The sequence below is a fragment of the Anomaloglossus baeobatrachus genome, chromosome 2 (genome assembly GCF_048569485.1).
Source record: "Anomaloglossus baeobatrachus isolate aAnoBae1 chromosome 2, aAnoBae1.hap1, whole genome shotgun sequence".
NCBI classification, from domain to species: domain Eukaryota; kingdom Metazoa; phylum Chordata; class Amphibia; order Anura; family Aromobatidae; genus Anomaloglossus; species Anomaloglossus baeobatrachus.
In genome coordinates this window covers 700,386,439-700,402,533 of record NC_134354.1, presented here as the reverse complement: position 1 = coordinate 700,402,533, position 16,095 = coordinate 700,386,439, and the positions used below count along the sequence as shown (strand labels likewise).

Below are 16,095 nucleotides of genomic sequence, written 5' to 3'. Positions count from 1 at the left end.
TAAAACCAGGACAGACCTTGTTGATGGTCTGGTAGTAAATGACCTGATAATTGTATAGAAACTTGCCTGAACCCTGCAGTAATATACGATTGCTGGAGAAAGACCTTTTATCTCGTAACTATAGCCAGGTCCGCAGTAACAAATTTGCATGCAGCCTTCCATGCCGCCCCACTCCACCCTGTACTCCATGATGTCGGCACCATTATTATTGGGGGCCTGTTGGATGAAGATAAAAAAAAACTAAAAATCACATTAAATCACATATCCTTATGGCTTGTGCACATTTATTGCATTTAGGATTAATAATTTACAGTTAAAGAGCACATAGGACAGAAAATACAATAAAAAAAAAATATTGGATTTCTCAAAGCTAGTAACCCTAGTATGCCTTAAAGGCATTGTGCACAACTAGGACAACCCCTCCTCATTCCCATTGTTTGGCTTCTTAAAAATAAAGAATAAATAAATAAAAAAAACCTTATACTTGTCTGTGCCGACGCAGTTCCAGCGCTTGCATGCCACACAAGCCCAATCACCGCTGGCTTCTCTCTCCCCGCCTTCAGAGACGAGTAATCAACAAGAAGTGAGAGTGCAGCTGACCACTCCCTTACTGTTGATTACGCATACATCAGAGGTTGGGGAGAGAGAAGCCAGCGGTGATTGGGCGCAGGGCTTGCGTGATGTCACATTCTCAGATGAGCCACAGGAACGCGGACACTGACAACGCGCCGATACGGGAGGGGAGGATAGACTTATTTTAGTGGGGTCAAACAACGGGAATGAGGAGGGGTTGTCCTAATAGTGGACCACCCCTTTAAAAGTCTCACGCACGGCTCATATAATTTGACATAGGATTATTGAATGCTAGCTCTATTATTGTACGAGAGACAATATATATGAACTGCATGAAATGGTCAATGCTCAGGTGCACACTATGCTACATATGCGGTATCCATATGCCGTAGCACCCAAAAAAAGCTCCATTTACACAATGGAGGCTAAAATACTGTTAGGATACCTTTTTGAAGAAAATTGCTATTGCTAATTCTTGCTATCCCATCTGACGGCTGCATAATGTATGGGCAAATGCCCTGATTCCAGTAATGTTTCAGCTACTGGGCTGCTTGATGCAGTTTTTATAAAATCACACTAACAGTTCTCTGAATACTGAGCTCTGTATAACCCCGCCCACACTACAGGTCAGCGACTTTCTTTATACACTGTGCACAGGCAGAAAGCTACCAATCAGTGGTGGGGTTTTATACTGAGCTCATGAATATTGAGGAATACATGGCAGCAGGTTTACTAGTTGTTTAATGATAATCCCCTGGTGATAAAAGTGATTTTATCAAAACTACAGCAATAAGCCAAATAAATGATATATTGATGGAATCAAAGTCTCTTTGCCTACATCATGCTGCTCTCCGATTCGGTGGCAAAAAACCTTGTGACACCCTTTAAAGCAGTATAAAACAGTGTCATCTGCTCTGCTGCACTATTCTATGAGAGGTATCTCATAAATGTCCAAAAAAAGCTATAAAAGGTTTTTTTTTTTTTTTTTTTTATTTGGCATATTTTGGAGGCATCAAGCAAGAAAATTTCCCGACCTCCAAAGTGCACCACAAACAGTGGACATTGCCCCCTAAAATACATGCATTATTATACTTATTAGTTAAATCTAACTATGCAACTATCTTGAGAACGCCAAATTGGAACTCCCTAAAGAGTTTCCCTGAAGTCCATCAGCGAGCTACAGAGTGCCTTTCATGGAAAGCTTTTACTATTAATTTTAATGCAGTAAGTTGGGTGCACTGAAGGCTGTGTATACAAGCACATGTGTGAACGGCGTTGTCCCACTATTTGGACAACCCCTACTCATTTGCCATGTTTGCCCTTGTTAAAATAAAAAGCTTATACTCTTCTCCCCTCCCACAGCCGTTCCAGCAGTGTCTGCAGTCCCTCTCCCGAGGCTCGCGTGACATTGTTGCATCATACGAGCCTCGTGCTCAATCAGAGCTGGCTTCACTGTCCCTGCCTTCGGACATACAAATAATCAGAAAAAAGAGAGCTGCACTGGCCGCTCACTTCCTCTTAATTAATTATATGTCCGAAAAACTATGAAAAGCCAGTGCTAATTGGACGCGGGACTCACATGATGTAATAATGTCAGGTGAGCCTCGGGAGAGGGAGTGCCGACACCGCTGAAAAGATGCCGGAAGAGTGGAGTATAAGCTTTTTATTTTAACAAGGGCAAACATGGCGAATAAGTAGGGATTCTCCAAGTAACAGTCAACCCTTTAAATAAATGTTTATTGATGAATCACAGGTATAAGAAGCCAAAACTGGGCTAATGAGATGGAAATCTATGGGTGAAGGGCGTATAATCAGAACTCCAGCACAGTCTATTAGGTTTAGGTACAGGCAGAAAGAGTATCTATCTTCTCAAGTATTGGAAATTTTTAATTAGTGGAAAAAATGGCAACTGAAGTGCTTTGGGTTTGCGCATACGCTGCATTTTTGTTGCATTTCTTTTCTCCACAGTTTTGTCACAAAGTTTAAAGGATTTCCTTAGACCAGTGAAGTGGGATGAAAATCTCATGCAGATGTTGCTTAGTTTTCCTTGCAGATTTACATTTGCAGCGTGTCAATTATGTCAGCATTTTTGCTGCAGATTTCACCAATTCAAAGGAGTGAGGAAAAATCTGCAACATACGCATTTAAACAACGAGTCAAAAACGCGTCAGGAAAGCAGCAAAAACTCGTTTCTTAGGCAGTTTATCGCCTGCTAACACATCAGGATTCAAAGAAGAATTTTTTGCTGTAAACCCTAATCGTGTGCACAAAGACTTACAGAGTTTTGTATTGTTAAAGGGTAAGGCTGAAGCCGAAATTTTGATAAGAACTTTAAGAGGTCCATCTTGTTAGCTACTATCAGCGATTCATTGAAAACGTTAACTCCTCTTCCCTAGCTGCAGTTTAGGTTTATTAAAAAAGAAACTACTACTGTGTGATATACTCACCGTTCCAGGGTCCAGCGCCAAGTCTCCGCTGCTGCGGGTTCGTTTCTGCAGTGCTGACATGTCGACAACGCTACAGCCAATAACTGAATTCAGTGGCTCTGCCCAAGGTGACAGCATAAGCCGCTCACAGCCACAGAGGTCGTTTATCAGCTGCAGCGCTGTTGATGTGATGTCAGCGCTGCAGACAAAACTAGACAAAGAGCAACACCGGAAACTCAGCACTAGACAAGGAGGGTGAATAAAGCAGTTACAAATTGCAACGGTGGAACAAGGCTATTTTCCAAATCGGTAAACCTCTTTAACCGTTTATATACAGTAAGGCGCTTGGTCCACGACTATATTTTCCTATAAGTGAAAATCTAATAAGGATCACTATTTGTGTGAAAAATTGGCCTGCAGTTAGGACTAGAAGACTTCGATTGCATTTCATACTCTTACCTCCCAGTGTATAAGGGCACATGTTGCAGATCTGCAGGTTATCTGAGGCGGTTTGCATTGATCTGGAGGTCCTGGTGCAGTTGTAATGTCACTCTTTTCAGAAAATGGTCCAAACTAAAGAATAAATGATAAAGCATGTATGTTGTATTACTAAAATGCCAACAATGAGCCATAAAGCATGTGCACAACATTTCCAATAATCCAGTCTACGACCACTGCATTTTTCCATGGAGAGCAGAGTTGACTGCAGGTAGATGCCTACCGCTTTCACACTGCGTTCCTTTCCCCGTTCACTGGTCCCGTCGGGGTCTCTGTAAGAACCTCCAGCAAAACGGGTTTCGGGCGTATGCGCCAACGGGGCCACTGACTAGAATGGTGCAGATGGAGTCACCGTGTACTCTGTCGTGCACCATTTTCGGGAGTATACACTTATTGGAAGTGGACACCCAGGTGTAGTAGACTGTGTCTGGGTGTCCGCCTCCAGTAAGCGTATATTTCTGAATATGGTGCACGACAGAGCACACGGCGACTACGTCTGCACCATTCTAGTCAGTGACCCCGTCGGCACATACGTCTGAAAGCGGCCTTAACTGTTTCATCTTCTCTAATTTCTTACATCCCTATCTGACAATTTTATAATATACCTCCCATCTAACAGAAAAGTCAGTCCTAAGTTGCCTTGTTAGGTCTTTAAGCAGAGCAGAATCTGGCCTCAAAGATGGAGAGGGGTTTGGGAGCTCTGATTGTACGTGTATAGGGCATTCATATTCTATGAGGAATCAAATTAATTCATTTTAAAATTGCATGGATACGTTCACTAAAGATAATCTGTAAATTCTGGAATCTACCTGAATTGTAATGATCAGGATGAACAATGCCACAAATTCTCAAAACGTGATGCAAAGTAACCTCTCATAGTGCAGAAATATACATACCCCAGCTTTGTTTGCTCCACGTATCCTGAAGCTATAAGCTTTTCCTGGAAGAAGACCACAAACTGTGTGCTCAATCTCATTTCCTTGGTACACCTCCCTCTGTTCACCTTCACAAGTTGACATCTCCAGGCTGTAGCAGGTGACTGGAGATCCACCATCTGCTGAAGGGGGTGCTGTAGAAATAAAACGTTAAAAAGTACTATTTCTATACATGATGGCAAAGAAATTATTTATCTATATATGACGGTGCCTTGATAAAGTAATCATACCAAGTGAACATTTCAACATTTTTTTTTCCTACATCAAGCTACACCCGCAAACTTAAATGTTCTTCATAGGGATTTTATGTGCTAAACCAGTGTTCCCTATAATTCCGTCATTCGTGCAATATCAAAACAATCCTGAAAACATGCACTGTTGGTGGCTCTTGAGGATTGGAGTTGGGAAACAATGTGCTATACCAACACAAAGTTGGAAGTATTTGTGAAGTGGTTGCAGGATCTGAGAATGAAACACAGTTAGCACCTAGAGAACATGAACCAGTCACCATTACAGAAGCAGACATCCAATAGCATGTCACGATAATGAAGAGCTGGACAGCACTCGGCCCAGACATAATCCACACCTGCTAACTAAAGACATTAACAGTGGTACATAAACGCATGGCAAAACAGATGAACCAAGTGCTAGAAGCAGGCCACCACCCAGCTTGGCTAACACAAGGAAGAACGGTGCTGATCATGAAGGATCCACATAAGGGACAATTCCATCCAATTACCGCCCAATAACCTGCCTTACAATGAGATGGAAACTCCTGTCAGGCATCATAGCCACCAAGTTACAGAACCATATGAATCAGTACATGAATCCAGCTCAGACAGGCATTGGGGACAACACCAGAGGCTCTAAGCACCAGCTGCTAGTAGATGGAGCAATCACTCAAGATCCAGACAGACCAATCTCAGCACAGCCTGGATTGACTACAGGAAAACCTATGACTCAATGCCACACACAAATGGATCCGTGAATGCTTGGCGCTCTGCAATATCAACAGGAGATTAAGAACCTTCCTCAAAAACTCAATGGGACTATGGAAGACAACACTGGAAGTCAACTCAAGACAACTAGCAGAAGTGACCATCAAATGCGGCATATACTAAGGTAATGCAGTCTCCATTACTGTTCTGCATAGGCTTGAACTCCCTTAGTCCGTTAATTACAGAGCCTGGCTATGGATACACGTTCAAGAGTGGAAGCACCATCAGCCACCTCCGCTACATAGATGACATCAAGCTGTATGCAAAAAATTAACGAGATATCGATTCACTGGTCCACCTGACAAGGATCTACAGCGAAGACATCACAATGTCCTTCGTACTGGAGAGATGCGTCAGGCAGGTAATAAAGAGAGGCAAAGTAGTAAAGACTGATGGAGTGGAGCTACGAGCAGGGCGCATAGCAGATGTACAGACCATGATGAAGAGGCAAGAAAAGCAGCAACATTCAAATACCATCAAGGGGTGAGACAGGTCCTGAAGAGCCAGCTCAATGGCAAGAATAAGATCTGAGTCATCAATACATACACCTTGCCTGTTATCAGATACCCTGCTGGCATAGTGTGCTGGCCAAAAGAAGAGAGGAAGCTGCAGATCTAAAGACCTGGAAGCTCCTTACTATGCATGGGGGTTTCCACACCAAATTTAATACCCAAACTTTGTATTACAGCAGAAAGGAGTGCGGTCGGGGCATGATAGGCATCCAAGCCACCATCACGGACGAAACAAGAAGTATCCAGGAATACATCAGAAAAATGGCACCAAAAGCTGGTATGCTGAGAGAGCCTAAGGCAGCAACAACAAACGTCATGGAAGGAAGAACAAGAACATGAAGTTCGATGGGAAGACAAGCTGCTGCATGGGATGTATCAGACAGATAATGGAGGTGGCTGACATTGAGAAATCCTACCAATGGCTGGAGAAAGCTGCACTCCAAGACAGCACAGAGGAACTAATCATAGCAGCACAAGAGCAGACACTAAGCACCAGATCCATAAAAGCAGGGATCTACCACCACACAAGACTAGACCTAAGGTTCAGACTATGAAAATAATCCACGGAAACAGTCCAACACATTGTGGCAGAATGCAAAATGCAAGCAAGAAAAGCCTATACCAAACACCAAAACAAAGTAGCGGGAATTGTATACAGGAACGTCTGTACAGCGTATGGGCAAAGTCCCCCTACGTCCAGGTGAGAGACCTCAGAAAAGGTTGCGGAGAATGAAAGGGCTAAAATCACGTGGGACATCAAGATCCAGACGGATAAGCAGGATAAGCGAACCATCCAGATATTGTGACAGTAGGCTAGAATCAGACGACAGCAATGATAATTGATGTGGCAGTGCGTAATGACAGTAACATCAGAAAGAAGGAATATGAGAAGCAGGAGAAATGCCAGGGCCTGAAAGAAGAACTGGAGAAGATGTGGCAGGTGAAGGTAACAGTGATTCCAGTGGTGATAGGAGCACTTGGAGCAGTGACCCCTAAGTTGGAAGAATGGTTACAACAGATCCCAGGAGCAACATTTGAGCTCTCTGTCCAGAAAAGCGTAAGGCTGGGAACAACTAAGATCTTGTGCAGAACCCTCAAACTCCCAGGCCTTTGGTAGAGGACCCGAGAATGAGCAAGGTAAAAAAAAAACAAACAAAAAACCCCCAAAACACTCTGCAGGGGGGTGAGAAGGTAAATTACTATGACAATTTTACTGCACCAAAGTTCATGTCCCCTTTGACTTCTATGGGGTTCAGGGTCAAGTTCGGGTATCGAACCAAACTTTTAACTCTAGTTAAGCCGAACTCGAACATTCACGGGTCGACTCATCTCTACATGTGATCAATTACTATTAGATAACCAGGAAGGTAAAGGTAATTTGGTATCAGAAAATAATCTATTGTTTCAATTAGGCTTTCAAGTAATTTATTTTTTATAATAATTTTCCATACCAAACCATCTGAAATCTTGCTATTTTTACACTGGCCACTAAGGCTTTTACAAGCCTCATCATTCCTAAGCTATACAGAAGACTTTTCAGAAGTCCCATCTTCACAGCCAGGATTACGACGACAGGTACAGTAGATATAGTGAGCTCTACCATTCACAAGAGCGGATCATACAGCAGTTTTCCCTTCCCTTTACAGTGACCTTCGCCCAGATTAGAGCCTGCACAGAAAACGCTGCTGTAGTATGAGTCAGTTCGTTGCTGAAGAAAAAGTACTTTTTTTCCCATAGTGTTACAAAAGATAATTTACATTTAACATAACAAAATGATTTACACAATTAGCAATTTTCTAAAAATATAAAGATAAACCACGAAGAACAATTTTTAAAGGAGGGCTGTCCGCTCTCCAGAAGGGTAATTCTGGAGCAACTTTTCCTGTATTATTCCATATGGATATTCCCATTACCTTTGTCCAAAGGATGTGTACTGACACAAGTCTCATAATGTGAGCACTGGAAATACATCCTATTGGAAAACAGTTGGAATTATTTATACATTTCCAGGAGGAATCATAGAGGCGTTGCACAATACAGAGCTCTACGAGGTTTCATTTATTGCATGTAAATTTCCATGCTGCCAACATTACCCCATCGTAGCTGGACTTCTCTTGCCCGTGGTCTGCCTTGGAGTCTTGGTGGCTGGCAAGGTCCCGGTATCACAGCTGGGGTCTGCACTGCCAACGTCTCGGAGGCCTTGAGAAGTCACAAAAAATAACCCCAATAATTAATAACTTGGCTACTGACAATTGCTGCACTGAAAATTGTATTTGTTCTTGGGGTACACTAGCTGTGAAGAATAGTCACAAAGAGCATCTCTAGTTCTGGAGGACCTGGAGTCACGGTGTAGTGTGTAGTACTTAATCTGTCCTGCGGAGGAGCTGCAGGGAAACAGCACTTTCTACCAAGTTTGCCCACAGACTATAGCCAATTGCTATGGATCCAAGAAAGGGGACAATTTGCAATCTTCTCATCAATCATTAACAAACATTTCTATCATGTAGGAATGGTCCAAAGCAGAGAAAACCATTAAGGACCTACAATCATGGCACATTATCACAGCCACTTTTATGGTCAAACTGTGGGGAATTTCAATAGGGTGGCGTGAATAATGTGATTATATTAAACAGTACCTCTGTTTTAGCTCCATCATGGCCCCAGTGACTAGCAATATTAACTGGATATAGCCCAATTCTTTTCTAAAATGGCAAAACCAATTATACCATTGTTACTGTATGAACACAGTGGGGTATAATATGGGTCTAGTGAATGTAACCAGTCATTCTGCTAGAGAGATGGTAAAGCGACCCTGCACCTCAATGAAAAAAAATCACTGTAAAAGCAAAATGTTTGATTAAATTAAATCAGTGTGCTTCTTTTTGTTTCTGGTGGGATTCCTGAATCCCAGGACATCACTTGACGTATATATAATGGCTGCCAGTGCACTATATGCATACTGTGCTATAGAGGTCCGAGACAACCCCCCATCCCCCAACTATTTTTACATGACAAGTCTGTTCCTCCATAGACAAGAATTCAGTTTGAATTGATATGAAATGAAACTGACGGGCTACAGTAGATCTGAAGCCTCTGTCACTCCAACTCTCACAGCACCACGGCCTTCTGCTTGACTGACGGCCTCTATGCTATGTGACTTCAGGAAAAGTAGCTGCCAGTCGAGCAGGAGGTGGCGGGCGGTGTTGGGCGGGGAATAGAGGTGGAGTGACAGAGGCTTTGGATCTAGCATGGTCTTACATATCAATTCAAACACTGGTTTCTCAGTAGTTATGTCTTTTAAAGAGCTACATGTGTATATAGTTTGGGGGATGGAACTGAATCCTGCTGACACTTTCACTTTAAAGGAACTCTCTGGGCATAACAGATCCTGTGTGTTCTGCCTAGTGCCATCCCTGCAAGGAAAGGGAATTACACAGGAATCGCTCTTTGGTGCTCTTCTCGGGATGTGCACTATACATAATACAGTATCTAACGTAGCACAGTTCCCACGATTTGCATGCAGTGTTCCTTGCAGATCTCCCAAGGGATAGTCTTTGCTCGTCAGTCCAAAACGTGAAGCAATGAGCAGGTATAGATTTCCTCTATAATTTATGGATGTTTGCTTCCACAATTTATAGTAAATCTGTCAATGCACACCTGTCTTCTCCTCTTAAATGGAACCTGTCACGTGGAAAAATGCCATTAAAGGGAACCTGTCAGTAGCATTTTTGCTATGAAACTAAAAGAATCCCCTTGTGCAGCTCCTGGGCTGCATTCTAGAAAGGTGCATCTTGCTACTGGACCCCCTTTCAGACCTAAATAACAACTTTATAAAATATTACCTTTTGCTATGGTAATGAGGTTTGCTGGCCCCGTAGGCAGGCTGTATTTCGTAAGTTATCCCCCCCTCCAGCCGCTGTTCGCCGCCCCCCCAGCGTTCATTTACATATTTTATAAAGTTGTTATGTAGGTCTGAAAGGGGGGCCCAGTAGCAAGATGACCCTTTAATAATGCAGACCATGAGCTGCAGAAGGGGATTCTTTTAGTTTAATAGCAAAAATTCTGGTGACAGGTTCCCTTAACCAGCAGATATAGCATTCTGATCCTCCTCACCACCTGCATATTAAGCAGGAACTGAACTTATTATCTATGAACTACCTCACTATCTCCCGCCTGGATTATTGCAACCTCCTGCTCTGTGGCCTCCCTTCTAACAGTATCGCACCCCAACAATCGATTCTAAACTACGCTGCCCGGCTAAACCACCTGTCCCCCGGCTACTCCCTGACCTCTCCTCTCTGCCAATCCCTTCATTGACTTCCCATTGCCCAACGACTCCAGTTCAAAACGCTAACCATGACATACAAGGCCATCCACAACCTCCCTCCTCCCTACATCTGTGACCTAGTCTCCTGGTACTTACCTGCACGTAACCTTCGATCCTCACAAGATCTCCTTCTCTACTCCAGTCTTATCTCCTCTTCCCACCGTCGCATCCAAGATTTCTCCCGTGTCTCCCCCATACTCTGCAATGCTCTGCCACAACACATCAGACTCTCGCCTACCTTGGCAAACTTCCAAAGGAACCTGAAGACCCACCTCTTCCGACAAGCCTACAACCTGGGTAACCCTCAGTCTGATACAGCGCCGCACAACCAGCTCTACCCTAACCTACTATATCCTCACCTATCCCTTGTAGACTGTGAGCCCTCACGGGCAGGGACCTCTCCTCTTGTACCTGTCTGTCTTTGATTGTTCATTATTGTACTTGTCCCTATTATGTATACCCCTTTCACATGTAAAGCGCCATGGAATTGATGGCGCTATAATAATAAATAATAATAATAATAATAATAACAACCACTTTAATCCTCCTGGCAGCATACTGGTTTCAGTCATGGGGCGGTACCGGCGCAGTCACAGTTCTCTGTAATTACACCCCCCGCACTGACTGACCACTCCCTCTAATGCAGAGCATCTGTCATCAGTGTGGGGGGTGTAATTACAGCCGTCGCTCTCCATACACAGAGCAGTGACTGAACTCATGCTGGCGCTGCCTCCATGACTGAAATTAGAGTGCTGCTGGAGGATTAAAGTTCATTTCCTTCCGGCAGCGGGGTTTAAAGTGCAGGGCAGGTTTAGAATGATATTCCACCTGCAGATTAACCCCATATCTCCAAATTAATGGGTTGTATTTTTCCACGTGACAGGTTCCCTTTAATGCTACTTTATGTTAAAATGTCATGGATAGCATAAAAATGCAAAAACTTGCAACCTTTATCATCAACATGTTGAAACCAGAATACTAAAAGTAAAACTTTGATACAGTATATCACAAAAGTGAGTACACTACTCACATTTTTGTAAATACTTTATTATATCTTTTGATTGGACAACAATGAAGATTTGACACTTTGATACAATGTAAAGTAAAGTAGTCAGTGTACAGCTTGTATAATTTGTGTGTCCTCTAAATAACACACAGCCATTAATGTCTAAACCGCTGTAAACAAACTGAGTACACCCCTAATTGAAAATGGCCAAATTGTACCCAAAGTATCAATATTTTGTGAGGCCACCATTAATTTCAAGCACTGCCTTAACTCTCTTGGGCATGGAGCTCACTGGAGCTTCCCAGGAGCCATTGGATCCCCTTCCATCTTCCATGACAAGATCACGGAGTTGGTGGATGTTAGTGACCTTGTGCTCTTCCACCTTTCATTTTAGGATGCCCCACATATACTCAATAGGGTTTAGCTCTGGAGACATGCTTTAGCAAGGCAGTGGTTGTCTTGGAGGTGTGTTTTGACGCATTAGGTTGCAATACTGCCCTGCAGCCTAGTTTCCAAATAGAGGGGATCATGCTCTGCTTCAGTATGTCACAGTACATGCTGACATTCATGGTTCCCTCAATGAACTGTAGCTCCCCACAACCGGCAGCACTCATACATCCCAAAATCATAACACTCTTACCACTATGCCTGAAAGTAGGCAGGACACACTTGTCTTGGTACTTTTCCCCTGGTTGCTGCCACACACACTTGACACCATCTGAAGCAAATAAGTTTATTTTGGTCTCAACAGACCACAGGACATGGCTCCCGTAATTCATGTCCTTTGTCTGCTTGTCTTCAGCAAACGGTTTGCAGGGTCTCTTGTGCATCATCTTTAGAAGAGGCTTCCTGCTTGGACAACAGACATGCAGACCAATTTGATCCAGTGTGCACTGACAAAATGACTCCCCACTCCTTTAACGTCTGCAGCAATGCTGGTAGCACTCATACATCTATTTTGAAAAGACAACCTCTTGATAGGACGCTGAGCACGTGCACTCAACTCCTTTGGTCGACCATGGTGAGGCCTGTTCTAAATGGAACCTGTCTTGGTAAACCGGTGTATGGTCTTGGCCACTGTGCTGCAGTTCAGTGTCAGGTTGCTGGCAATCGTCTTATAGCTTAGGCCATCTTTATGTAGAGCAACAATTCTTTTTTTCAGCTCAGAGAATTCTTTGACATAAGGAGGCTTGTTGAACTCCCAGTGATCAGTAAGAGTGTGTGAGCGATAACACCAAATTTAACGCATGTGCTCTCCATTCACAACTAAGTCCTTGTAACACTAATGAGTCATATGATACGGGGGAGGGAAAATGGCAAATTGGGCACTCTTTGGCCATTTTCACTTAGGGGTCTACTCACTTTTGTTACCAGCGGTTTACACATTAATGACTGTACTGAGTTATTTAGAGGGCACCAAATTTACACTGTTATACAAGATGTACACTGACTCCTTTACATTGTATCACAGCTCCATTTCTTCTGTGCTTAATACTGTGCTGTGTTTAATAAAATATTTACAAAAATGTGAGGGGTGTACTCAATTTTGTGATATACTGTAAATTTACCCAAAGCTCATCTACATCACAACCAAAAAGGTGAAAAAAAGAAAATGTAGCAATCCGTACCAGACTTTGTCCACCTTCACTCACGCAGAGAACACGAATCCTGTAGGAGCATCCGGGGCTCAGGTGGTCACACACATGTTCTCTCGCCATGCCGGAGTACGCAGTGTCCCAATTGTTTCCTGAAAGATTAGATTGGAGCCAATCACAAACCATTGTGTTAGTACCATCTGTGCCGGCTTCCTACAACCACTAGAAAAAGGATTTTGAGATCCGCAACTAAACATCAAAGCTTCCAAGAGTCAATGTAACAAACTCATAAGCGGAAGCCCATTGATCAGCCTCAATAGAGGAGAAATCTCACATATTGTGTACTGTACACATGATTTAACAAAGACAATCTGTCTTAAAAATATGCTTATCGGGTGGAATGAATAGCTTTATATGAACAGACCGCACGTCATAAAAGATGAAGGAAAAAGCCCTATTACAGATACAAAATGTAGAAACGGCGAAAACAAAAGATGGATGGTTCTACAAATACAGGACATGTCAGAGCAGACACCTACAAAAGGACCAAACAGGAAAAAATAGAGAAAAAGAAATGGTCAGTCAGGGAAACTACGTTATAAGTATTAATAATACTAAAGGCCACTTTACACGCTACAATTTATCTGGCGATATGTCGTCGGGGGGGTCACAGTTTTCGTGCCGCACTTCAGTCATCGTTAGCGACGTCGTTGCATGTGACACCTACGAGCGACTCAGAACGATCGTAAAACTAGCGACAATCGTTGATCACTGACACATCGTTCAGTTTCAAAATATTGTTCGTCGTTTCGAACGCAGCAGACATATTGCTACATAGGACACCATTCCAACGACGAACAACATCGTTAGTGCGTCCTTCATCAGCGACGTGGGTGTGTCGTTACGAGCAATGCTCCATGTCTCCTCCGCTCTGATTGGTGTCACGCCAGGGTGTATGCTAAGGACAATTATACGCCTCTGACGTTGGCGGAATCGTTGGGAGGAATGCTGTGTGACGGTGTCCATACGACCGCCTTGGTCAAACAATATATCGCTGAACGATGTAGCGTCATTTGTACATGGGTACATGTGACCGCTACAAAAGGACCTATGAGCGATCTCGGCAAATCGTAGCAACGATCTGGGCGTGTCACATCGCTAATGAGATCGCTAGCGATGTCGCAGCGTGTAAAGCGGCCTTAAGTGTGTACACATGAAGAATGACCTGTACATCATCATCTCATGGTAATAAATGGGGCTCTACTAGACCTATTCAAGAAGTCTGTTCTAAATGAACATAATATAGTACATTGTGATAATACAGGACAAAAAAACAAAGTATACAGTGTAAATGTAAAAGGCTAAAATATTCCTGAAAACATAACTGGAGCCATCAGAATAAGCTGCATATTATAATGACGTGTGTCAGGCTACGATTTTAAATGGCACTAAATATTGTGGTGTTATGTTTTACATGGCACAATCAGGAAACGGGCACTCCTGCAATTATTCTGCCAATCACCCGACGAATGAGCAAAACGCCTGTTTGCTGGGTAAAATGATCTTTTGGTTTGGTTTGCCCAAAAGATCATCATTCTTGGCAGCGCATTATCCTGTATCAACAAGACCTGCGCTGCTGTGCTGACCATAATGGCAGACTACGTGCACTGAACGATGACTACCGGATCACTCTTCTCGCATTTGAATCATGAAGCGATCGGCAAACATGTAATTTATCACTGCACATCGGACGGTATAAAAATACCTTTAGATTCTTAGCTATTAAGTATAGTAGTATAACAGGTCCATTTGGTTCATGAGTAGAATGCCCCCTCTGGGGCAACCAGTGAAATCCTCACAGTGTATGTTAAAACAAACTAGGAGGACATGATGGGATCACCTTGGACTTGCAATTCCCAAACATTATTAAAGAGGTGGTTCACCACTCTGCAATAGTGGCCACATCCCAGTAAAACTGATACGGAAGGCTTTTTTCAAATACCTTGTTTAGCCAATTCTGCCTCTGAGCGGCCCTATTGCAGTCCACTCATCTCCATGAATAATCCCCCGGGCTCCGTGACCTCTGAGATCCAGTGATGTCACATCAACTTCCAGTTGACCTGACACCACAGAGGCCAGCCCCAGTCTCCCTGAGTGGTGGGCGGCGTTTCCCTGCTCATCATAGCCCAGCATCTCGTGCGCGCTCTCCTTTACTGCAGAGCGCCTAAAGCATGAATGATGCTGAGCTGTGACGACTGGTGAATCTCCGCCGACAGCCCAGTCACTCACAGAGACTGGGGCCGCAACGGTGATGACAGGTCAACCGGAAGTTGGCGTAACATCACCGGATCTCAGAGGTCACGGAGTCCAGGGGTCACTTCATCAGGATGAGCGGACCACAATATTAAGAGGCAGAATTGGCTGAACAAGGTATTAAAAAAAAAAGCCTTCCCTATCAGTTTTACAGAGAGGTGGCCACTATGCAGAGTAGTGAACCATCTCTTTAAGAGGTAACCCATAAAGATGTTTTCAGTTCTCAGGATTGACTACACTCATGGACACTTGGAGTAGGGGAGGGTAAAGCAGTCTATCATTGTAATTTCTGGCCCAGATTTGTGGACTCTTCTGCCTGCACCTATCATCAAGAATCCAGAAGATGCACAAATGGCAGAGCAGTGCCTGAAAACCAATGATTTATCACCTTAGTGGTTATCACTATATTTAACAAAGCGTTTTACATTACATGTATTTTCCATTATAAGCTGTGCTGATACCATAGACAATTATTTAAACAGACGTATTAGGAGTTAATTACCATTTTGCTGTTCAGATATTTCCACAATATACTTCGTAATTGTTGACCCTCCGTTATCTTTTGGTGGATCTAAGAGAAAGGAAAAAAGAAAATAAAAAATCTATTTCATTCATCGGGAAAAAAATTAAAAACAAACAATATAAATAGGACATTTCACATCAGCTACGAAAAGAGATGTACAATTCATTTTTGAGGCCAAAATCACATCTGTTTGTAATGTCAATTTTTATTTTTTAGGCCATTGCTCCTCCGCAGATTTTTTTTCAAAAAAGCAGTCTGAAAAATAAAAAAGGCTATACAGTGCATAAAACAAAACCATAACAAAACCAAACAAAACAAAAAAAAAAGAAAGCATATGTGCATGAAAGTTAGAGGATAGAATTTTCTATAAAAGGTGGGAGTGGGAGTTT

At 43.0% G+C, this 16,095-nt stretch overlaps 1 protein-coding gene across 6 annotated transcripts in view; it reads right to left on the bottom strand.

Moving 5' to 3' along the window:
* The window catches only part of FNDC3A (fibronectin type III domain containing 3A), a 356,645-nt gene that overhangs the window by 20,131 nt on the left and 320,419 nt on the right, over positions 1-16,095 (bottom strand). For all 6 annotated transcript variants that reach the window (XM_075337265.1, XM_075337266.1, XM_075337267.1 and 3 more), the window contains 6 exons: positions 15,686-15,754; positions 12,904-13,022; positions 8,036-8,141; positions 4,394-4,566; positions 3,459-3,572; positions 67-216 (listed from right to left, as the gene is read on the bottom strand). In XM_075337265.1, the coding sequence (XP_075193380.1) occupies positions 67-216; positions 3,459-3,572; positions 4,394-4,566; positions 8,036-8,141; positions 12,904-13,022; positions 15,686-15,754 (731 nt within the window). The remainder of the gene's footprint in view (positions 1-66; positions 217-3,458; positions 3,573-4,393; positions 4,567-8,035; positions 8,142-12,903; positions 13,023-15,685; positions 15,755-16,095) is intronic.